This window comes from Pristiophorus japonicus, unplaced genomic scaffold (genome assembly GCF_044704955.1).
Source record: "Pristiophorus japonicus isolate sPriJap1 unplaced genomic scaffold, sPriJap1.hap1 HAP1_SCAFFOLD_432, whole genome shotgun sequence".
Lineage (NCBI taxonomy): Eukaryota > Metazoa > Chordata > Chondrichthyes > Pristiophoridae > Pristiophorus > Pristiophorus japonicus.
Window position 1 is genome coordinate 270,535 of NW_027254224.1, and position 23,781 is coordinate 294,315.

The 23,781-nt window shown below is 51.5% G+C and overlaps 1 protein-coding gene across 5 annotated transcripts in view; it reads left to right on the forward strand.

Moving 5' to 3' along the window:
- Window positions 1-23,781, forward strand: part of LOC139251691 (filamin-A-like) — a 121,868-nt gene that overhangs the window by 23,511 nt on the left and 74,576 nt on the right. For all 5 annotated transcript variants that reach the window (XM_070873258.1, XM_070873260.1, XM_070873259.1 and 2 more), the window contains exons 2-12: window positions 3,498-3,743; window positions 6,617-6,714; window positions 7,302-7,449; window positions 7,601-7,719; window positions 9,891-9,968; window positions 12,274-12,436; window positions 13,340-13,540; window positions 18,699-18,836; window positions 21,184-21,310; window positions 22,311-22,447; window positions 23,393-23,586. In XM_070873258.1, the coding sequence (XP_070729359.1) occupies window positions 3,498-3,743; window positions 6,617-6,714; window positions 7,302-7,449; window positions 7,601-7,719; window positions 9,891-9,968; window positions 12,274-12,436; window positions 13,340-13,540; window positions 18,699-18,836; window positions 21,184-21,310; window positions 22,311-22,447; window positions 23,393-23,586 (1,649 nt within the window). The remainder of the gene's footprint in view (window positions 1-3,497; window positions 3,744-6,616; window positions 6,715-7,301; window positions 7,450-7,600; window positions 7,720-9,890; window positions 9,969-12,273; window positions 12,437-13,339; window positions 13,541-18,698; window positions 18,837-21,183; window positions 21,311-22,310; window positions 22,448-23,392; window positions 23,587-23,781) is intronic.

Here is a 23,781-nt window from a genome sequence, read left to right on the forward strand (position 1 = left end):
AGTGGCTGCTTGCCAAGATTTCACTCCATGTTCCCATAAGTGTCTCGTTGGGGACCCGCCCCTATTGTGATATCCTGTTCGTAGAGTTCCCATTGCTGGTCCTCATCTCTTGGCCTAGACCACACGTGTCAGCAGAGGGTGGACAAGGCTCTTGCTTTGGTCATCGGCCATCTCTGATCCGTTGGGGGCCCATCGGTCATATCGCCCCGTCTGTTTCACATGAGGCGGGAGCAGGCCATTCGGCCCCTCGAGCCTGCTCCACCATTCAAACGACAATGTTCATTTAGATAGCGCCTGTTGACTTATTGAAATGTCCCAAGGCGCTTTACAGGAGTATGAAGAGATTAAAAATGTTGACACCGAGCTGTGTAAGTCGATCTTGGGGCAGGTGACCACAAGCTTGGTTTAAAGAGGTCAGTTTTGAGGAGGGGGGCGGAGAGGTTTAGGGACGGAGTTCCAGAGCTAGGGAAGGCACTGCCACCAATGGTGGTTTTTTTTTTATAATCGGGGGGTGTTCGAGGCCAGAATTGGGAGTGCGGACATCTCTGGGGAGTGTGGGGCTGGAGGAGATGAGCGAGGGAAGGGCGAGGGCCATTGAGAAATTTGAAAATGAGGATGTTTCAATTGAACATTTCAAAAATGCCCCCCACCAAAATGTGGAGCTTTGCGATGCATTGGGAATTTGAGGATATTGTCGCTGTATCCTTTCCCTGTAATACAAGTCTGAGGACCAGGAATTATGATTTCTCGTTAATACTCTTGGTCCAATCTGAGACCAATGCTGAGATTATAATCTCTATCTCTATACTCTATCTCTCTGGCTTGAGCAAGACGAGGGTTCAAAGTCCCCAAGGGATTCTGGAGCTCCCCAACTCTCTCTTTTTTTTTTTAAATAGGGTGAGTTATGTCACGATGTTATGTGACATGACGTTATGTCACATGAGCTTTTTTGTTTTGTGCGATGAGTACTTTTACTTGATGTGTCTCTACATCGACTGATAATCCCTCCCCAACATCCGGCAAGCCTCGTACTACCCTTTGTTCCTTGTTCGTTCTTCATTGAATGACCGTGACTCACAAGCCCTTCACTTGCTCTCTTTCCCTCTGATTATTTATTACGCCGAGAGCTATTCATCCCCCTCGCAACATTCCCGCTCGTTAAAATGCCCTTTCTCTTCCCACAGCCCTGGTGCTGATTTCTGATTCTCTCTTGTACAATGGTCGCACTCTTCAGTGTGTGTTGGCTCTTGCAAGACGGTGCTGCCTCAGCTTGTCTGCTGAAACCCTCACCCCAGCCTCTGTCGCCTCCAGACTGGACCGTTCCAACGCTCTCCTGGCCACCCTCCCCCACCCCCCCCCCCCCCACATAAACTTCAGCTCATCCACAACTCGTCTGCCCCGTGTCCTAACTCGCACCGAGTCCTGCTCACCCATCACCCCCTGTGCTCACTGCCCCGTGTTCTAACTCGCACCGAGTCCCACTCACCCATCACCCACTGCTCACTGCCCCGTGTTCTAACTCGCACCGAGTCCCACTCACCCATCACCCACTGCTCACTGCCCCGTGTCCTAACTCGCACCGAGTCCCACTCACCCATCACCCCCTGTGCTCACTGCCCCGTGTCCTAACTCGCACCCAGTCCCACTCACCCAACACCCCCTGTGCTCACTGCCCCGTGTCCTAACTCTCACCGAGTCCTGCTCACCCATCACCCCCTGTGCTCACTGCCCCGTGTCCTAACTCTCACCGAGTCCCCACTCGCCCATCATCCCCTGTGCTCGCTGACCTATGTTGGCTCCCTGGTCTGGCAACGGCATGATTTCAAAGTTCTCATCCTCCTGTTCAAATCCCTCCATGGTCTCCCTGCGCCCCCCCCTCCCCATATCTCTAACTTCCAGCCCCTTATGTGCCCCTCCCTATCTCTAACCTCCAGCCCAGACACCATCTCCCTATCTCTAACCTCCTACACCCCCCTCCGAGATCTCTGTAACCTCCGACAACCCTCCGAGATCTCTGCGTTCGTCCAATTCCGGCCTCTCGCGCATCCCCCCAATTTCCATCACTACCATTGGCGGCTGTGCCTTCAGCCACCTGGGCCCCAAGTTCTGGAATTCCCCCCCTAAATCTCGCTCTCTCGCGCTCCTCAAAACCTCCCTCTTTGACCAGGCTTTTAGTCATCTCTCCCTAATATCTCTAAGATCCAGACCTAACTCCTTTTTTTTTTTTAAAATAAGGTTGGGCCTGAACTCATTGGAGTTTAGAAGAATGAGAGGTGATCTTATTGAAATGTGTAAGATTCTGAGGGGGGCTGGACAGGGTAGATGCAGAGAGGATGTTTCCCCTCGTGGGGGGAATCTAGAACTAGGGGGCACATAGTCTCAGAATGAGGGGTCGTCCATTTAAGACGGAGATGAGGAGGAATTTCTTGCAAATTTGTGGAATTCTCTGCCCCAGAGAGCTGTGGAGGCTGGGTCATTGAAGATGGAGGGAGACAGACTTTTGAGCTTTTTTTAAAATTTATTTAAAAAGGGAGTCGAGGGTTATGGGGAGCAGACGGGGAAGTGGAGCTGAGGCCAAGATCAAATCCGCAGCGATCTTATTGAACGTGCAAGAGGCCACAATTGGAGGAGCGTGGAGATCTTGGAGGGCTGTAGGAGATTGGAGATGGGCAGGGGTGAGGGGGAGATGGAGGGATTTGCAAACCAAGATGAGAATTTTGAAATCGAGGCGTTGCCGGCCCAGGGAACCGATGTAGGGTCAGCGAGTGCAGGGGGTGATGGGTGAGTGGGACTTGGCGCAAGTTATGTTCTTGTATGGCTCAGTGTCAAATTCGTTAAGGCTCCTTGTGAAACTCCTGTGATGGCTTCACTGACGGGCATGGGATAAATTTATTGAGCTGGAGTACTGCGTGCAGTTTTGGTTTCCATATTTACAAAATGGTATACTTTGGAGGCAGTTCAGAGAAGGTTGATTCCGGAGATGAGGGTCTTTGACTTATGAGGAAAGGTTGAGGAGGTTGGGCCTCTACTCATTGGAATTCAGAAGAATGAGAGGTGATCTTATGGAAACGTATAAGATTATGAGGGGGCTCGACAAGGTGGATGCAGAGAGGATGTTTCCACTGATGGGGGAGACTAGAACTAGGGGGCATGGTCTTAGAATAAGGGGCCGCCCATTTAAAACTGAGATGAGGAGGAATTTCTTCTCTCAGAGGGTTGTAAATCTGTGGAATTCACTGCCTCAGCTGTGGAAGCCGGGACATTGAATAAATTTAAGACAGAGATAGTTTCTTAACCGATAAGGGGGCGGGCAGGGAAGTGGAACTGAGTCCATGATCGGATCAGCCATGATCGTATTAAATGGCGGAGCAGGCTCGAGGGGCCATTTGGCCGACTCCTTCTCCTGTTGTGTTTATTAACTGGATTGAGGGTGAGGGGGGGGTGGGAAATGATGATGAGGTGACGTTAACATGTTATGTTTTTTTTTTGTGGTGCAGATAGCAAGGCAATTGTGGATGGGAACCTAAAGCTGATCTTGGGCCTGATATGGACCCTCATTCTCCATTACTCCATCTCCATGCCCATGTGGGACGAGGAAGACGATGAGGCCAAGAAACAGACCCCCAAGCAGAGGCTGCTGGGGTGGATCCAGAACAAGTTGCCCGAGATGCCCATCACCAACTTCAGCCGTGATTGGAAGTCTGGCAAGGCCTTGGGTGCCTTGGTGGATAGCTGTGCTCCAGGTAAAGACCCCTTTGCTCGGACTCCCTCCCTCCCACCCCCACCCACATACCCCATCTCCCTAGAATGGGTGGGGCAGAATTGCCCCTCCCCCCCCAAAAAAAAACTCAACAAAGTCTGTCACTACCAACAATGGCTTTGCCACAGAAGGGAGGTTGAGGGTACTAGTGTATGAAAGGTCAAATGACTAAAGGCCAGGGGGTCGAAGGGAAGAACGCTGTCCATCGTCTGGGAATTTGCCTCATTCCACTTTTGGTGATGCATTTAGAAAGGGTAAGGCACTTCGGCTGGGGGAGGCATGCACTTGTGCTGGGGTACATAACTTTGGCCGTCCCTTGCTTCTGTCGCTTCAGGAAGTCGAAGTGGATCGAGTTACAAGTTGCAAAGTCATTGAGGCCTTGGGACGGGTGGTTCCAGTGACCCATTCCTGTGATACTTCAGGGTGTGGCTTATCCTCCAAGCGGACCAATCATACACAAAGGGTGGGGCTTGGTGGCCATTTTTTTTGCAGTACAAATAAGCACTTCCTGTTACTTAAGGTGGCGATGCAGATTTTTGAGGGAGTGGGCGGGGAAGTGGGCCTGAGTCCATGATCGGATCAGCCGTGGGATCGAATGGCGGAGCAGGCTCGAGGGACCGAAAGGCCAACTCCTGTTTCTTGTGTGGAGGGCTCAAAGGGTTCGAATGGCCTACTCCTGCTCCTATTGTTATGGAATGTCCCGTGGTCTATATCTAAGAATTGGGAGCAGGAGTCGGCCATTCGGCCCCTCGATCCTGCTCCGCCATTCAAGTTGATCTTTGACCTCACTCCACTGTTCCACCTGATCCTTTGTTTTTTTTTTTTTCCCCCCCCCCCCGTGAGTCCAAAAATCTATCAATCTCGGCCTTGAATATACTCAATGACTGAGCCTCCACAGCCCTCTGGGGCAGAGAATTCCAAAGATTCACCCCCCTCTGAGTGAAGAAATTCCTCATCTCAGTCCTAAATGGCCAACCCCTTATCCTGAGACTGTGACCCCTGGTTCTAGACTCCAGCCCGTGGGATGTGTCTACATGAGGGAGACCAGAAGCTGGCCGGGGGGGGGGGGGCATGGGTACAAGGTAGTCACTAATCAATCCAATAGGGAAAATACCTTGCATTTTTATAGTCATCCAGTGGCCGTGAATGGCGTGAAGAGCTTAACAGCCAATAAATTACTTTGGGAAATTTGGGAAACGCCAATTAGCGCACAGCAAGCTCCCACACAGCAATGTGATAATGACCCAGATCATCTGTTTGTTCTGTTGGATCGAGGGATAAATATTGGACCCATGACACTGGGAGAGCTCCCCTGGTCGTCTTTAAAATAGTGACATGGGATCTTTTAGCCCACTTGAGGAGGGAGCAGATGGGACCTTGGCCCCTCCGACGGTGTGGCGCTCCCCCTCTACTAACCCCTCCGACAGCGCAGTGCGGCGCTCCCTCTCTACTAACCCCTCCGACAGCGCAGTGCGGTGCTCCCTCTCTACTAACCCCTCCGACAGCGCAGTGCGGTGCTCCCTCTCTACTAACCCCTCCGACAGCACAGTGCGGTGCTCCCTCTCTACTAACCCCTCCGACAGCGCAGTGCGGTGCTCCCTCTCTACTAACCCCTCCGACGGTGTGGTGCTCCCTTTTTTTTTAAAAAGTGAGCACACAAAATCCAGGCGGACAAGTCTCCAGCAGTGGGATTGGAATCCACAACCTTCTGACTCGGAGGTGAGAGTGCAGCCCACTGAGTCACGGTGGACACGAGCATTTGGCGAGAGGTTTTTTTTTTTTTTGCCCAGAGGGAGCGTGGACTGGGAGGCTATGCAGCTGGAGAGGGAGCTGTGGCGTACTGACATGGGCCAGTTTCAGTTCTGGCCGCTCCTGAATGAACACTGAATGCCTGAGTTCGAAAGCACTCTGGCGGAAAATCTAACTATGTAACCTTTTCTCTTTTTTTTTTTTTAAATTTTCTTTTCCCAGCCTCCTGATATAGTTAGTTAAGGTACTAAAACTTTGCCTGGTTCTCATCAATGTCTAAAAATAAACAGTTTCTTTTTTTTTAATGTTGAAATTTTAGCAATGGGGCCAAGCCATGCCCACTCTCTCTCCTCCGAGTGGAATGTTCAGGACTGCCAAGAGAGCTCTGGTTTAACACGCAGGGTTTATATTGCCGGGGGAGAGAGACTGGTTTTAATTGCCGCCTGTGTTTCATTTCCCTCCCGGTTATTAACGGATGCCGCACGCCACCATAGGCGCTTTCAGTCGGAGATTGAGCATTGCATTCGTATTGCGCCCATGCAGGAACGGCCGATATGTTTCTCTTGCGCTTTTCACGACCGCTGGGCGTCTCGTAAGACATGGGAGCAGGATTCAGCCCCTCGAGCCTGCTCTGCCATTCAATACGATCACGGTTGATCATTGCCTCAACTCCTGCTCTGTGACACTTTTTTATTACGTGGCGGCTTCTTCTCTGCATCCGAATTTGGGCCAACACATTAAGAACTAGTTGGTTTATTAGCAGTGGTTCAGCGATCACGCGACACATTAACGGTTCATCCACCTGGCTCTCTAGCGCCTGCCCCATCGTGGATTCCCCCCCCTGAACCCAACAGGCCGGGGTTTTATGGAGTCTTGTGGACATCACGTGACTGGCTAAGCCACTCCCCATTCAACAGCTCTACAGACCCGTGAGCAATTATTGGCACACACCTTTCGCCCACACAAGGAAGTGGTGGTTCTGTTGAGTTCGGGGAGAAAGCGATTGGCCTGGATCCATGGCTTGGCTCCTGGCGTGAAGTTGGGAGGGAGGTGTCTCTACTGACTGGAGGAGCAGTGTTGACTTGTCTTGTTTTTTTTTCTGTCTAGGTCTGTGCCCGGACTGGGAGACCTGGGACGGTAGCAAACCTGTCGACAATGCTCGGGAAGCCATGCAACAGGCTGATGATTGGCTGGGGATTCCACAGGTATGTTGGCTAAATCGGGCCGGGAAAGTGAGCAGGAGGGACGCTACTGGGGGAGCGCCGCACTGTGCTGTCGGAGGGGAGGTACAGAGGGAGTGCTGTGCTGTTGGAGGGGGCGGAACTGAGGGATCACCGCACTGCGTTGTTGGAGGAGCGGTACTGAGGGAGGGAGTGCAGCGCTGCGTTGTTGGAGGGGCGGTACTGAGGGAGCGCTGCGCTGTCGGAGGGGGCGGAACTGAGGGATCACCGCACTGCGTTGTTGGAGGAGCGGTACTGAGGGAGGGAGTGCAGCGCTGCGTTGTTGGAGGGGCGGTACTGAGGGAGCGCAGCGCTGCGTTGTTGGAGGGGAGGTACAGAGGGAGTGCTGTGCTGTTGGAGGGGGCAGTACTGAGGGAGAGCTGCACTGTGCTGTCGGAGGAGCGGTACTGAGGGAGGGAGCGCTGCGCTGTTGGAGGGGCGGTACTGAGGGATCACCGCACTGCGTTGTTGGAGGAGCGGTACTGAGGGAGGGAGCGCAGCGCTGCGTTGTTAGAGGGGCGGTGTTTCAGTTGAGGCGTTGAACTGAAGCCCTGACGGTTTTGATCTGGCAGGTCATCACCCCGGAAGAGATCCTGGATCCGAATGTGGATGAACATTCCGTCATGACCTATCTCTCTCAGTTCCCCAAAGCCAAGCTGAAGCCTGGAGCCCCGCTCCGCCCCAAACTCAACCCCAAGAAGGCCCGGGCCTACGGACCAGGTCTGTACACGAGGCGTCTTTCTCTCTGCCCACTGTCGTGTTGTTCTCTGTGTGTCTCTGTCTCTGTCTCTGTCTCTGTCTCTGTCTCTGTCTCTGTCTCTGTCTCTGTGTCTCCCCGTATTTGAAGTGTTCTTTCCCTGTTCCTGTGCAGGAGTTGAGCCGACGGGCAATGTGGTGATGAGGCGGTCAGAGTTCACCGTGGAAACGATCAGCGCCGGGCTTGGTGAGGTGCTAGTCTATGTCGAGGACCCAGCAGGCCATCGGGAGGAGGTGAGATGCTCACAATGGTGCCTGTTAAGATGGCTGTTCTCCCCTCCCTCCCTGGGATCCGGGTGTTTGCAGTCTCAATCAGAGCTGGCACTGCCCTGTTCCCACGTTGTGCCCGCCAGACATCTGTTGCCTGTGTGTGGTACAGTGTCTATATGGCTCCGATTGTCACTACATTCCTCATCACTGATTGCAAACAGTTGATGGGACGTTTGCCCACTTGTGTTACAATTTACTGAAATGTCTTCCATGTTTAAGGGATTACATGACTGAGAGCGTACAACACACCCAGGCCATTCGGCCCCACAGATTCATGCTGTTCCTCAGCTTGTCCAGCCTCTCTTTAAATGCATCGATACTATCCACCTTGACCCCTCCCTGTGGCAGCGAGTTCCACATTCTCACCGCTCTCTGGGTAAAGAAGTTTCTCCTGAATTCCCCATTGGGTTTATGTCTGTCATTGATGACCCCCTAGTTGAGAGTCGCAAAGTTACAGCACGGAAGGAGGTCATTTCGGCCCATCGTGTCCTTGCCGGCTGACCAAGAGCTACCCGGCCTAATCCCACTTTCCCGCTCTGGGTCCGTAGCCCTGTAGGTTACGGCACTTCAAGCTACACATCCAAATGTGGTGAGGGTTTCTGCCTCTACCACCCTTTCAGGCTGAGAGTTCCACCCCAGACCCCCACCACCCACTGGGTGAAGACATTTCCCCTCAAATCCCCTCTGAACCTCCCCCCCCGCCCCCCCATTACTTCCAATCTCTGCCCCCCTGGTTGTTGACCCCTCTGCCAAGGGAAACGGGTCTGTCCTATCCACTCTATCCAGGCCCCTCATCATTTTATACACAATTAAATCTCCCCTTGGCCTCCCCTGTTCCAAAGAAAACAACTCCAGCCAATCCAATCTTTGCTAAAATTCTCCAGTCCTGGCAACATTCTTGTAAATCTCCTCTGCACCCTTTCCAATGAGACCACATATTTCCAATTCTGGATCTCTCCCACAAGTGCAAACCTCTTCTGTCTGTCCTATCACAAACCTTCATAATTTTAAAGACCTCCTATCTGTTCACCACTCTTTTTTTTTTTCCAGAGAAGAGGCCCCAGCCTGTTCAATGTGTGACTATCAGCAGTGGCTAATGCATTGTCTCCCATTAGACCGTAACATAAATGGGAGCAAGAGTTGGCCATAATGGCCCCTCGAGCCTGCTCAGCCAATCAATAAGATCATGGCTGATGTGATCTTGGCCTCAACTCCCTTCCCTGCCTGCTCCCCATTACCCTGGACTCTGTTATCATTCAAAAATCTGTATCTCCACCCAATATATTCAATGTCCACAGCTCTCTGGGGCAGAGAATTCCACAGATTTACAACCCTCTATCTCAGTCTTGCATGGCCGACCCCATATTCTGAGGCTATGCCCCCTAGTTCTAGATTCCCCACGAGGGGGCAACACCCTCAGCATCTACCCTGTCCAGCCCCCCTCAGAATCTTGTACGTTTCAATAAGATCACCTCTCATTCTTAATTCCAATGAGTACTGGCTCAACCTTTCTTCACGACCACTAATAAGACGCACATACATGCAGTAGACGCCTCAAATCGCTGGAGAAATACCACCAACGCTGTCTCCAAGATCCCACAAATCCCCTGGGAGGACAGACGCACCAACGTTGGCGTCCTCGACCAGGCCAGCATCGAAGCACTGACCACACTCTACCAGCTCCGCTGGGCAGGGCCACATTGTCCGCATGTCCCCCCCGACACGAGACTCCCAAAGCAAGCGCTCTACTCGGAACTCCTTCACGGCAAACGAGCCAAAGGTGGGCAGAGGAAACGTTACAAGGGACCACCCTCAAAGCCTCCCTGATCAAGTGCAACATCCCCACCGACACCTGGGAGTCCCTGGGCCCAAAGACCAGTCCGCCCTAAGTGGAGGGAGTGCATCTGGGAGGGCGCTGAGCACCTCGAGTCTCGTGGCTGAGAGCATGCAGAAACCAAGCGGAAGGAGCGTGTGGCAAACCAGTCCCACCCTCCCCTTCCCTCAACCACTGTCTGTCCCACCAGTGACTGGGACTGTGGTTCTCGTATTGGACTGTTCAGCCACCTGAGAACTCAGTGGCAGCAGGTCTTCCTAAGATGAGACAATTAATTTTTACATCTTTGTGTTCTGTGTAGGCAAAAGTAACAGCGAACAACGATAAAAATCGCACCTACTCCGTCTACTACATTCCCAAGGTAGTGGGACTTCACAAGGTAAGGCGACAATAGATTTTGGAAGAGGCAAGTCCGACTGTAATATTGGCCAGTGATGTGTCTCCCAGTCCCAATGCTAAATGGAATATTCTAATGGGAGCCAAATTGCAGTCGGAGGCATCCTCCGACCCGAAGCACTGTTGACACATACCTGGCGGTCCCGGAGGAACGTAGGATTGCGCTCGGAAGCCCAGTTTCGCAGCCCCGGAGATGCGTGCGATCTGCCGGATCTCGGTACGGCGTTTCTCTGCGCATGCGCGTCACGCTTCGAGGAGGTGTCGTTGTGCCCTCCCGAGAGGCCGTGATTTTTCGGCCCAATGTCTCTGGTGGGGTTTTCCCCCTCCCCCTCGGGCGATGCTCAAAATACTCTGCTTCTCTTTCCCCCCCCCCCCCCCCCCCAACCAGGACAGCGTCGTGTCGCAAGTGGTCCTTCGCTCGGCAAAGGGCCGCAGATCATGTCCTTGGATAGTTGACCATTATTACTGTGAAACCCCCCCCACCCCTGCTCCATGCACACTTTGTGGTGCTGACTATCCAGCAGGGATGAGACTTTATCTCTCCACCCCCCCCCCCCCCCCCGGCTATTCATGGTGGCTGTGTGGCGGTGGCAGGAGATGCAGATGGGAATTCACCGAGACTGGGGTGTGAGGAGGCTCGAGTGGAGAATAAACACCAGCACGGACCAGTTGAGCCAAAGGGCTTCTTTCTCTGCTGTACACCGGCAAACTTTAGTCGCTGACTGCCCGTCCTAAAGCTGTTGGGAGCAACGTAACGTATGAATCAGGAGTCGGCCATTCGGCCCCTTGAGCCTGCTCCGCCATTCAATACGATCATGGCTGATCCGATCATGGACTCGGCTCCACTTCCCTGTCCACTCCCCCAAAACCCTTCACTCCCTGATCACTCAAATCTGTATCTCCATCTTGAATATATTCAGTGACCCAGCCTCCACAGCTCTCTGGGGCAGCAAATTCCACAGATTCACCAGAAGAAATTCCTCCTCCTTCTCCATCTTAAATGGGTGGCCCCTTCTTCTGAGACTATGTGCCCCCTAGTTCTAGATTTCCCCCCACGAGGGGAAACATCCTCTCTGCATCTACCCTGTCCAGCCTCCTCAGAATCTGATACGTTTCAATAAGATCATCTCTCATTCTCCTCCACTCCAATGAGTACAGGCTCAACCTTTCCTCATAAGTTAACAAGTTTAAGCGGGGAGGTCCTGCTGCAACTGTACAGGGTATTGGTGAGGCCGCACCTGGAGTACTGTGTGCAGTTTTGGTCACCTTACTTAAGGAAGGATATACTGGCTTTGGAAGGTGTACAGAGACGATTCACTAGGCTGATTCCGGAGATGAGGGGGTTACCTTTATGATGATAGATTGAGTAGACTGGGTCTTTACTCGTTGGAGTTCAGAAGGATGAGGGGTGATCTGATAGAAACATTTAAAATAATGAAAGGGATAGACAAGATAGAGGCAGAGAGGTTGTTTCCACTGGTCGGGGAGACTAGAACTAGGGGGCACAGCCTCAAAATACGGGGGAGCCAATTTAAAACCGAGTTGAGAAGGAATTTCTTCTCCCAGAGGGTTGTGAATCTGTGGAATTCTCTGCCCAGGGAAGCAGTTGAGGCTAGCTCATTGAATGTATTCAAGTCACAGATTTTTAACCAATAAGGGAATTAAGGGTTACGGGGAGCGGGCGGGTAAGTGGAGCTGAGTCCACGGCCAGATCAGCCATGATCTTATTGAATGGCGGAGCAGGCTCGAGGGGCTAGATGGCCTACTCCTGTTCCTAATTCTTATGTTCTTAACCCCCTCATCTCTGGAATCAACCGAGTGAACCTTCTCTGGACTGCCTCCAATGCAAGTATATTCTCCCTCAAATATGGAGACCAAAACTGTTAGGTCTTCAGTTGCTCTAATAATGACTCCACGACAATGTGTTGTGCTTGAACTGTAGTGACCTATGTCCTTTACTGATAACAACTCCAGAGTGAGGATCACACCTGGTGGCCTGCCTTTTATACTCTGCCTGGCACACCTGTACAGGTAACCTGCAAGTCTCCCCCTGCAGTACCCTCTGCTGGCACACCTTGATAGTACAAGCAGTTGCCATGTAGGGTACATGCCAGACTGCATGCAGCCCACAGGTGTGGCCTCACCAATACCCTGTGTAGCAAGACTGCCCTGCTTTTATGCTCTCTTTCCCCCCCCCCCTTGCAATAAAGGCCAACATTCCATTTACCTTCCTGATCACTTGTACCTGCTTACTGACTTTGTCATCTCCGTCTGCCCCCGCTCCCCAGGTGACTGTCCTGTTTGCTGGTCAGCACATATCCAAGAGTCCCTTTGAAGTGACGATCGGGAAGGCACAAGGAGATGCCAGCAAGGTTACCGCTCAGGGTCCTGGTCTGGAACCCATTGGGAATGCCGCTAACAAGTCCACATACTTCGACATCTACACTGCAGGTAAGAGCGAGAGAGAGAGAGAGAGAGAGAGAGAGAGAACAAACACCAACTCTGGACATCTCCAGAACGTTGCAACCCCCAGCAGTCCCTGGTCTGGTCAAAGAATCCGAGCATCTCTGGGCCCCCTCCCGTGCCAGACAGCCCATCACACCCCTGTCGGCCCTCGGCGATCCAAATAGTCCCACTCACCGCCTGCTCTTTGTTCCTGGGATGTGGGCATTGCTGGCAAGGCCGGCATTTATTGCCCATCCCTAATTGCCCCTTGAGAAGGTGGTGGTGAGCCGCCTTCTTGAACCGCTGCAGTCCGTGTGGTGAAGGTGCTCCCACAGTGCTGTTGGGGAGGGAGTTCCAGGATTGTGACCCAGCGACGATGAAGGAACGGCTGATATATTTCCAAGTCGAGGGATGGTGTGTGTGTGTGACTGGGAGGGGAACGTGGAGGTGGTGGTGGTCCCATGGACCTGCTGCCCTTGACCTTCTAGGCGGGTAGAGGTCGCGGGTTTGGGAGGTGCTGCCGAAGAAGCCTTGGCGAGTTGCCGCGGTGCATCTTGTGGACGGTGCACACTGCTTTCCCCACAACCCTGCAATTTTTTTTTCTCTCCATCCAATTCCCTGTTTGAAGGTTACGATTGAATCTGCTCCCACGAGCTTTCAGGCAGCGCGTTCCCGATCACAACTCTCTGCGTCAAAACATTCTCCCCGTCTTCCCCCCTCTGGTTCCATCACCAGTTATCGTCAATCCTGTGTCTCTCCTGGTTACCCAGTCTCCTGTCTGTCTCCTTCCCTCCTTTTGCTCTGTGTCTCTCTCCTTCCCAATGTTCGCTCCCTCTCCCTCCTCAGTGTTGTGCTCTCTGGCTCTGACCTGTCCCCTCCCTCTCTCTCTCTCTCTCTCTCTCTCCCCAGGTGCAGGTGTGGGAGATGTTGCGGTGACTGTCACTGACCCCAACGGGAAGAAGGACACCGTGGAGATCCAGCTGGAAGATCGGGGTAACAGCTCGTATCGCTGCACCTACACCCCCACCATCGAGGGGGCCCACACCATCTACATCACCTTTGCCGGAGGCCAGATTCCCAAGAGCCCGTTTACCGTCACTATAGCTGAAGGTAGGCCGGGACCTGCTGGGGGTGTGGGGTGGGGTGGGTGGGGCTGTTGCCATCAATGATCTGGGAGTCCCTTTTTTAATGTCGAGACTGAGCGAGAGATATTTGTTGGGGAAGGGTATTAAGGGACACTGAATCGCGGTGGCAGATGGCCGTTGATGCATTCAATTAGACCACGGACTATTTGTAACCGGCTCGAGGGGCTGAATGGGCCTCCTCCTTGTTTGTTTCTGTAGACTGGGTTCCTGGTGTGACCCTGAGCAATACTCCGCTGGAGGTTACCTCCATGCTCCAGTTAGATGTTTTTGGTTTTGTCCTTGGGCTGGGGAGAATGTAAATCCTGGCGTGTATGCAGATGAAGAGGTGCTCTGGTTTGGCCTTGATGACCCGACCCACCCTCCCTCCCTCCAGGGACCATCAGGTTTCCTGAAGAGCACCCATTTGGACCAGTTCCTGCATGGATTGGGTGGGACAACGTGAATCGGAGCAGGAGTCAGCCATTTATTAAGATCGCTGCTGATCCGACCATGGACTCTGCTCCACTTCCCTGCTCGCCCGTTACCTGCGTTAGTCCCCACCATTTGAGATTTGACCCTGGCGCTACCCGTACTGGTCCTAACCCCTCTTCTTCCCCCCCCCCCCCCCCCCCCACCCCCTCATCCCAACACCACGTTGACGAAAAGCCAATAACCAAAAAGATGGATGTCTGGCCAATTGACCCTCGGCCCATCACGTCTCAATAATCTTTTCCCCGGTCCCACTCTGACTCCGTCCTGTCTCTTACACCTGTCCCAACAAAGCTCAACGCAAGCTCAAGGAGCAGCACCTTTTCCTTCAGGCATTTCACCTGAAGGACACAAAAAATGGGAGCAGGAGTCGGCCATTCGGCCCCTTGAACCCGCTCTGCCATTCAATGTTGTGTATGCAATAAAGGTTCAAGCTGAGTACTGTAACTGAACAAGATACAACTAGTCTCCTGCTGTATTTAGGCCCAAAGTGCCTGACTCTCTCAATGGCTGGCCTTTTATACCAGAGCAGTACCTTGTGCATGCTGCTCAATGGCCTCCAACAATGATGCCATCTGGTGGCTACAAACAGCTTGTACGTACATGACAAATAAGATTGCGGCTGATCTGATCTTGGCCTCCATTCCACTTCCCCCATTAAACCCTTCACTCTATTATTCAAAAGTCTCTCTATCTCTGCTTTTAAATATATTCAATGACCCAGCCTCCACCGCTCTCTGGGGCAGAGAATTCCACAGATTCACCAGAAGAAATTCCTCCTCATCTCCGTTTTAAATGGGCGGCCCCTTATTCTAAGACCATGGCCCCGAGTTCTAGTCTCCCCCATCAGTGGAAACATCCTCTCTGCATCCACCTTGTCGAGCCCCCTCATAATCTTATACCTTTCGATAAGATCACCTCTCATTCTTCTGAATTCCAATGAGTAGAGGCCCAACCTCCTCAACCTTTCGTCAAGTCAACCCCCTCATCCCCAGAATCAACCGAGTGAACCTTCTCTGAACTGCCTCCAATGCAAGTACATCCTTTCGTAAATAGAGACCAAAACTGCACGCAGTACTCCAGGTGTGGCCTCACCAATACCCTGTATAACTGGAGCAAGACTTCCCTGCTTTTATACTCTATCCCCTTTGCAATAAAGGCCAAGATTCTGGTAAACCTACACTGCACTCCCTCCAAGGGAGTTGGGGCTATGTTAACCACGATAGTCTTTGTAGCAACTCTCGTCATTGTAGAATAAAGCCAAGTCTTCCCTTTGACCACTTAGTGATCACCAGTTGATTTTGTAACCACCTTCACCTGTTTTATAGGAACAGTTTCTGTCTGACTCAGCTTTGGGGGTTTTCAACTGTTGGGTCAATGAGTTTTGCCTTCATGTATGATTACCAGCATGTTAATCCTCTTTTTTTTTTTTTCTCTTTCCTACTCAAGCTCTGATCTCTCTTGGCTTCTCTCTCCCCTCTGCTCAAACTGTCTGCTTATCTCTTGGGAGCTGGATCCAATCTGTCTGATCATCTCCCAGCTGGTTGACCTTTGACATCTCCCCTCCTGCTGACCTTGACCCACTGAGATGTGGACTGTCTGACCTTTTTTCCAGTAAGTTTGAACTAACCAAAAATGAGCCCTCTTCTCTTGATCGATCAATATCCTTCTTCTGCGGTCCAGAGATACCTTTGTTGGGACTGGAGGAGGCTGTTCAGCCTGTTCCCCCATTGGACAAACTCCCAGGTATGACTTTCCCCCCCAACCAAAACCCTATCCTTCTATCCAAAAGATGATCTAGCCATTGCTTGATGCCTTCCATGGAATGAGCCAGCTCCAATGCTCTATCCTTGGGCTCTTGAGGTGATTTGTGATGGAGACTCCTTCCCCCAAGGCACACTTCTGCACCTCTCTAACCCCTCCACACCGTCATCCCCAACCAAATCAAGATGGGCTCTCTGTCCACCATGATTTGGAGCTTGGGATGATTGAACATAACATGAGATAGGAGCAGGATTTGGCCCCTCGAGCCTGCTCCGCCATTTAATACGATCATGACTGATTCCGATTATGGACTCGGCTCCACTTCCCTGCCCACCCCCTTATCGGTTAAGAAACTGTCTATTTCTGTCTTAAATTTATTCAATGACCCAGCTTGCACAGCTCTGAGGCAGTGAATTCCACAGATTTACAACCCTTGGAGGAAACTCTTCCTCCATCTCAGTTTTAAATGGGTGGCCCCTTATCCTAAGATTATGCCCCCTAGTTCTAATCTTCCCCATCAGTGGAAACATCCTCTTGGCATCCACCTTGTCGAGCCCCCTCATAATCTATGTTTCGATAAGATCACCTCTCATTCTTCTGAATTCCAATGAGTAGAGGCCCAACCTACTCGACCTTTCCTCATTAGTCATAAGAACATAAGAATTAGGAGCAGGAGGAAGCCATCTAGCCCCTCGAGCCTGCTCCGCCATTCAACAAGATCATGGCTGATCTGGCCGTGGACTCAGCTCCACTTACCCGCCCGCTCCCCGTAACCCTTAATTCCCTTATAGATTTTTAACCAATATTGCGATTTGAATACATTCAATGAGCTAGCCTCAACTGCTTCCTTGGGCAGAGAATTCCACAGATTCACAACCCTCTGGGAGAAGAAATTCCTTCTCAACTCCAGTTTTAAATTGGCTCCCCTGTATTTTGAGGCTGTGCCCCCTAGTCCTAGTCTCCCCGACCAGTGGAAACAACCTCTCTGCCTCAATCTTGTCTATCCCTTTCATTATTTTAAATGTTTCTATATCATCCCTCATTCTTCTGAATTCCAACGAGTAAAGACCCAGTCTACTCAATCTATCATAAGGTAACCCTTTCATCCGTGGGATCAACCGAGTGAACCTTCTCTGAACTGCCTCCAAAGCAAATATCCTTTTGTAAATCTGGAAACCAAAACTGCACGCAGTACTCCAGGTGTGGCCTCATCAATACCCTGTATAACTGTAGCAAGACTTCCCTGCTTTTATACTCTATCCCCTTTGCAATAAGTCGAGTATTGAGTGCCCCTGAGCCATTCCTTGGGAGTGGGAGGCTTGGCAGGACTTCCAACATTCCTGATGACCAACCAACCTTCTCCCATTCCAATTGGTGACCCCCCCACCCTTGCTCCCTTGTCCTATCTGTGTGCTTATCTTGCTCCCTCAGTAAATCTCAAACGCCCCACCCGACTCCCATCAAATGCCTCCCTTTCTACTTGGTGGTCACAGAATAGAATCAGAGAAATGTACAGCACGGAAGGAGGCCATTTTGGTCCAAGAGCCATCCAGGCCTAATCCCACTTTTGAGCTCTGGGTCCGTAGCCCTGTGGTGTTACGGCATTTCACAATTATACAAGTTGAACCATCCTTATCCAGGACCTGGCCTGTTCCAGACAAGGGGTGGTCACGTTAAATTGGACGGTACAGGTACTGAGCAAGTGGGTAGTGGGGCTGGGAGTGCGGCAGAGAGATCATGAGTGGGGGGGGGCGATTGCGGGAGTCGGCAGTGAGAAAGGACTTAAATTTGTTCATGTCCGAGTTTTGCACATGCCCCATCCTGGTGGCCGAGAACGGTTCTGGATCAGGGAGGTTCCACCTGGTACCCTTTAAATGTTGGTGAGGGTTTCTGCCTCTACCACCCTTTCAGGCAGCGATTCTGCCCCAGACTCCCACCACCCTCGGTGAGGAAATTGCCCCTCAAATCCCCTCTAAACCTCCCCCCTCCAATTACTTTCACTCCTTGACCCCCCCCCCCCCCCCTGCCAAGGGAAACTGGTCCATTCTGTCTGCTCTAGCCAGGCCCCCTCATAATTTTATGTACCTCTAAGGTCTCCCCTCAGCCTCCTCTCCCATGAAGCTGATGACTGCTCGCGAGGACCTTGTTTAAAACTTTTCCCCCTCGTCGAGAACCTCCGCTCATAGCCTCGAGGAGCTCGGTCGCCTCTCTTTCGAACAGTGCTGACTTGTGAGGCGGCCTGATGGAGGTCTATAAATTGGTGCAAGGGTTGGATAGAGTTCCTGTTGGTGGATTGTTCCAGGTGGGACAAATTGGGGAGGGTCAAGGGACCGTGGGTTTAAGCTGTGCAAGAGCGGGAATGGGCTGGGTGTCGGCGAGCCTCTGGGATGCGTTGATGGCTACTGACTCTCTCCATCTCTTCGAGGGACCGGTTCCTGATTGGGGCCGCGATGGCCTCCGCGAGGAGGCAAGTGTCTTTTTTTTTTTCTAAATTATTATAGAGAACCCGTGCCCATGTTGCCATTGAGCTCACGCCCCTCGTGGACCGCTGTGGCAATGAAACTAATGTAAATACTATAAGGTTCCTGTGCCAAAGTCACCGTTTCTGTTGGAGCCATCGTGTGGAGTGTTAATGCCGTAAGAATGTATCACATTGGCGACGAGGATTTCTGGACTTCCTCTGAAATTTTTGTTGGGTGTCCCAACTGACACGGGGGGGCTTTGAGAGTTTCTTTGTTTTGCAGAACGTATCACATATCAAAATCTATCGCGTATGATTGGTGGGGGGGGGGGCCAGGCTGGGAAGTATTTAGTCATGATGAGGGGTGCGGGCTTTGATGGACCAGTCGATCTTTTGCCGAGCATTTTTTTTCTCCCTCTTCCTCCTGCAGCTTGCAATCCCACCGCCTGTCGTGCTGTCGGGCGTGGCCTTCAGCCCAAGGGCGTGCGCGCAAAGGAGACAGCCGACTTCAAGGTGTACACCAAAGGTGCAGGGAGCGGGGAGCTGAAGATCGTTGTGAAGGGACCAAGTGAGTAGTTTTTTTTGTCCAAAATGGAGTTCGGAGGGGGTCAAACCGAGGGGGCACAGTGGGTTCGGTTTACTTGGAGGGAGGGGATCGAGAGTTCTTCCTGGCGTTCTGGGGCCGATATTTATCCCTCCATCTAACACGACTAAGGTTCTATATAAATGCCTGCTCTTGCCTTCACCTTTTTACACTGGGAGATGGGATAAGCACAGGAGTCGGCCATTCGGCCCCTCGAGCCTGCTCCGCCATTCAACAAGGTCACAGCTGATCTTTGACCTCAACTCCCCTTTCCCGCCCGATCTCTTGCTTTCCCCTCGACCCTCAAAAGTCTGTCCATCTCCGCCTTGAATATACTCAACGACTGAGCCTCCACTGCCCTTTGGGGCAGAGAATTCCAACGATTCATCATTGTCCGAGTGAAGAAATTCTTCTTCCATCTCGGTCCTAAAATGGCCGACCCCTTATCCAGAGACTGTGTGACCCCTTGGTTCTAGACTCCCCAGCTCGGGGGGAGGGGGAGAAACACCCTCCCTGCATCTACCCTGTCAATCCCCCTCAGAATCTTGTAGGTATCAATGCGATCACCTCTCCGGGCTGACACACTCGACTTCAGACAATCTACTCCATCTCCTCCATAAGACGAGCCTCTGGAGTTAGTCTGGTGAACCTTTGAACTCTGACCTCTGACCTCTGATGCAAGTATATTCTTCCTTGGCTTGGCCTTGATGATTTCCCCCGCCCCACAGTCCTAGTAACCTAATGCTCAGATATATGGCCCTCAGCTTGGGGTGGTGTAAGATTTCTAAATCTCTGGCATTAAATTGACAGCGAGACGGTTCTCAAACAATTCTGAAGTTTATTTAAAAACACACACGTGCCCATTTATCAGTTATCCTGTGGATCTACCTTAGTTACAACAATGAGGTTATGATAACTATATACTTTTCTCTGGCACAGCATAGGGCCTGCTGCTTGGTCTGTAGAGGGAGGTGTGCTTAAGGAGCAAACTGGCTTGAGTTTTTATATGTAATATCCAAGTTTGCAGATGACACTAAGTTGGGTGGCGGTGTGAGCTGCGAGGAGGATGCTAAGAGGCTGCAGGGTGACTTGGACAGGTTGGGTGAGTGGGCAAATGCATGGCAGATGCAGTATAATGTGGATAAGTGTGAGGTTATCCACTTTGGGGGCAAAAACAGGAAGGCAGAATATTATCTGAATGGCAGCAGATTAGGAAAAGGGGAGGTGCAATGAGACCTGGGTGTCATGGTACATCAGTCATTTGAAAGTTGGCCATGCAGGTACAGCAGGCGGTGAAGGCAAATGGCATGTTGGCCTTCATAGCGAGAGGATTTGAGTATAGGAGCAGGGAGGTCTTACTTCAGTTGTACAGGGCCTTGGTGAGGCCTCACCTGGAATATTGTGTTCAGTTTTGGTCTCCTAATCTGAGGAAGGATGTTCTTGCTATTGAGGGAGTGCAGTGAAGGTTCACCAGTCTGATTCCCGGGATGGCAGGACTGACAAATGAAGAAAGACTGGATCGACTAGGCTCACTGGAATTTAGAAGGATGAGAGGGGATCTCATAGCATATAAAATTCTGACTGGACTAGACAAGTTAGATGCAGGAAGAATGTTCCTGATGTTGGGGAAATCCAGAACCAGGGGTCACAGTCTAACGATAAGGGGTAAGCCAGTTAGGACCGAGATGCGGAGGAACTTCTTCACCCAGAGAGTGGTGAACCTGTGGAATTCTCTACCACAAAGTTGTTGAGGCCAATTCACTAAATATATTCAAAAAGGAGTTAGATGAAGTCCTTGCTACTAGGGGGATCAAGGGGTATGGCGAGAAAGCAGGAATGGGGTACTGAAGTTGAATGTTCAGCCATGAACTCATTGAATGGCGGTGCAGGCTAGAAGGGCCGAATGGCCGCCTCCTGTACCTATTTATGTTTCTATCCCTTGCTTTTGGAGGAACAATGGACTCCAGGTTTGGACCTTGGTTCCGGGGCAGTTCCTTATTGGCTCTCCTTACTCGTGTCTGCTGGACTGGCCCAGCCATCCCTTGATTGGGTTTAATGGCTTTCCAATTAACACCACATGCAAACGCCATGCTGCTGGTCTGTGAGCTTCCATTTTGAATCTTTCAAAACTCTTTTTGTGTAGTCTACACTTTCAACATTTATACATACACAGAATCAATTTTATTACTGAACACTTTTTTTTTTAATTCTTAGTTTGGGTGGGGCGGGGGTGCAGGAAGAGGGTACATGGGGTGGGAGGGGGGGAGGGGGTGACACAAACCAGGTTCAGAGCTACCTTGAAACTGCTAACCTTGTACTGCTTCTCCAACAGAAGGTCTTGAAGAACTCGTGAAGCAAAAAGATTTGGGTGATGGAGTCTACTCTTGTGAATACTACCCCAACTCCTCCGGGACATACACTGTCTCCATCACTTGGGGCGGTCAGCATATACCCCGGAGGTAACTTTTTTTCACTAGTGTCAAATAGGAGCAGGATTCATCCCCCTCGAGCCTGCTCCGCCATTCAATATGATCGCGGCCCATCTGATCATGGACTCGGTTCCACTTCCCTGCCCGCTCCCCATAACCCTTCACTCCCTTGCTCACAAAATCTGTATCCACCTTTTTAAATATATTCAATGACCCTGCTTCCACAGCTCTCTGAGGCAACAAATTCCACAGATTTGCAATCCTCAGAAGAAATTCTTCCTCATCTCTGTTTTTAAATGGTCGGCCCCTTATTCTAAGACCATGCCCCCCTAGTTCTAGTCTTCCCCATCAGTGGGAACATCCTCTCTGCATCCACCTTGTCAAGCCCCCTCATAATCTTATACGTTTCCATAAGATCACCTCTCATTCTTCTGAATTCCAATGAGTAGAGGCCCAACCTTTCCTCAAAAGTCAACCCCCTCATCTCTGGAATCAACCGAGTGAACCTTCTCTGAACTGCCTCCAAAGCAAGTATATCCTTTCGTAAATATGTAAACCAAAACTGCACGCAGTACTCCAGGTGTGGCCTCACCAATACCCTGTATAACTGGAGCAAGACTTCCCTGCTTTTATACTCCATCCCCTTTGGCCTTCCTGATCACTTGCTGTACCTGCATACTAACCTTTTGTGTTTCATGCACAAGTAACCCCCAGGTCCCGCTGTACTGCAGCACTTTGCAATCTCTCTCCATTTAAATAATTTTTTTTTCTGCCAACATGACCTCACTCTTTCCAACAGCCTTAATTATTTCTTTTGTGGCTTGGTGTCAAATTGGTCTGTTTCGCCTTGTAACAGCTGTGAAGTGTTCTGGGATGTTTCACTATGTCAAAGGCGCTATATAAATGAATATTGTAAATAATTTTGTGAACTTTCTACTGTGGGGGGTGGGGGGGGGAAAGGGGAAGAGAAAGTAAGGGGTTTATTCCAAGTTTGCTGGAACTGAGTCAGTGTTCTCCTGTGTCTCCGCAGCCCGTTTGAGGTGAAGGTTGGGTCTGAAGCTGGAACTCAGAAGGTCAGAGCGTGGGGGCCTGGTCTGGAGGGAGGAATTGCTGGACAATCTGCTGACTTTGTGGTGGAAGCCATTGGGACGGACGTTGGAACACTGGGTGAGTGAGCGTGCAACGATCGAGAGAAACTGTTCCCTCTAGTGGGGGGAAGTCCCCTTCAAATTCGAGCCAGGCCATTCGGGGGATTATGTCAGGAAACACTTCACACACAGGGCAGTGGGAATCTGGAACTGGGGGGGGGGGGTGGCTGGCTGTCAATTGAAAATTTAAAGACCTGAGCTTGATTTGAGTAAAGGGTATTGAGGGTTACAGAACCAAATGGAGGCAAGATCTAGATCAGTCATTGAACGGTAGAACAGGCCCGAGGGGCTGACTGGGCCGCCTCCTGCTGCTATGGTGACAGGCTCGAGGGGCTGACTGGGCCTCCTGTTGCTGCTATGGTGACAGGCTCGAGGGGCTGACTGGGCCTCCTGTTGCTGCTATGGTGACAGGCTCGAGGGGCTGACTGGGCCTCCTGTTGCTGCTATGGTGACAGGCTCGAGGGGCTGACTGGGCCTCCTGTTGCTATGGTGACAGGCTCGAGGGGCTGACTGGGCCTCCTGTTGCTATGGTGATAGGCTCCGAGGGGCTGACTGGGCCTCCTGCTGTTATGGTGACGGGCTTGAGGGGCTGACTGGGCTTCCTCCTGTTGCTATGGTGACAACTGGGCCTCCTGTTGCTATGGTGACGGGCTCAAGGGGCTGACTGGGCTTCCTCCTGTTCCTAATTGTAATGTCAGTGTGTAATGTTTGTAGCTCCACAGTGTGGATGTGGGCATATTGTGTACTGTAACTGCAGAGTTAATAAGCAGGAGGTTCCGGAGACTTCTGAGCTGTTTGCCATGTTAGAAAGCTGTGCTCTGCGAATATACCACACTGATATAATTGGCTCGAGGGGCTGAATGGGCCTCCTGTTGCTGTGGTAACAGTCGATGTTCTCTCCCTGATGGTAGGATGACTAACCTGTGTCTCTTCCACCTCGCCCCTCCCACCTTCCGCCCGATAGGTTTCTCGGTGGAAGGCCCATCTCAGGCCAAGATTGAGTGCGACGACAAGGGAGACGGGTCATGTGACGTGCGATACTGGCCCACCGAATCCGGGGAGTATGCCGTTCACGTTCTGTGTAACAATGAGGACATCAAGTACAGTCCCTTCATGGCTGACATCAAATCTGCACCGGCCAACTTCAAACCGGAGAAGGTAAGGAAGGGGGGGAGGGGGGTGCAGGAGGACAGAGGGGAGTTCAGAGCCCTGGAGCATAATCACATGGGGAGCTAACGTAGTTACGAGGCCCGGACACAACAGCACAGGCCTTCAAAGCGAGGCAGGACTAACCAGAGATGGTAGCAAGAGGCCCGAGGATAAACCACTTTCTCTGGAGGGGCATAAGAACAC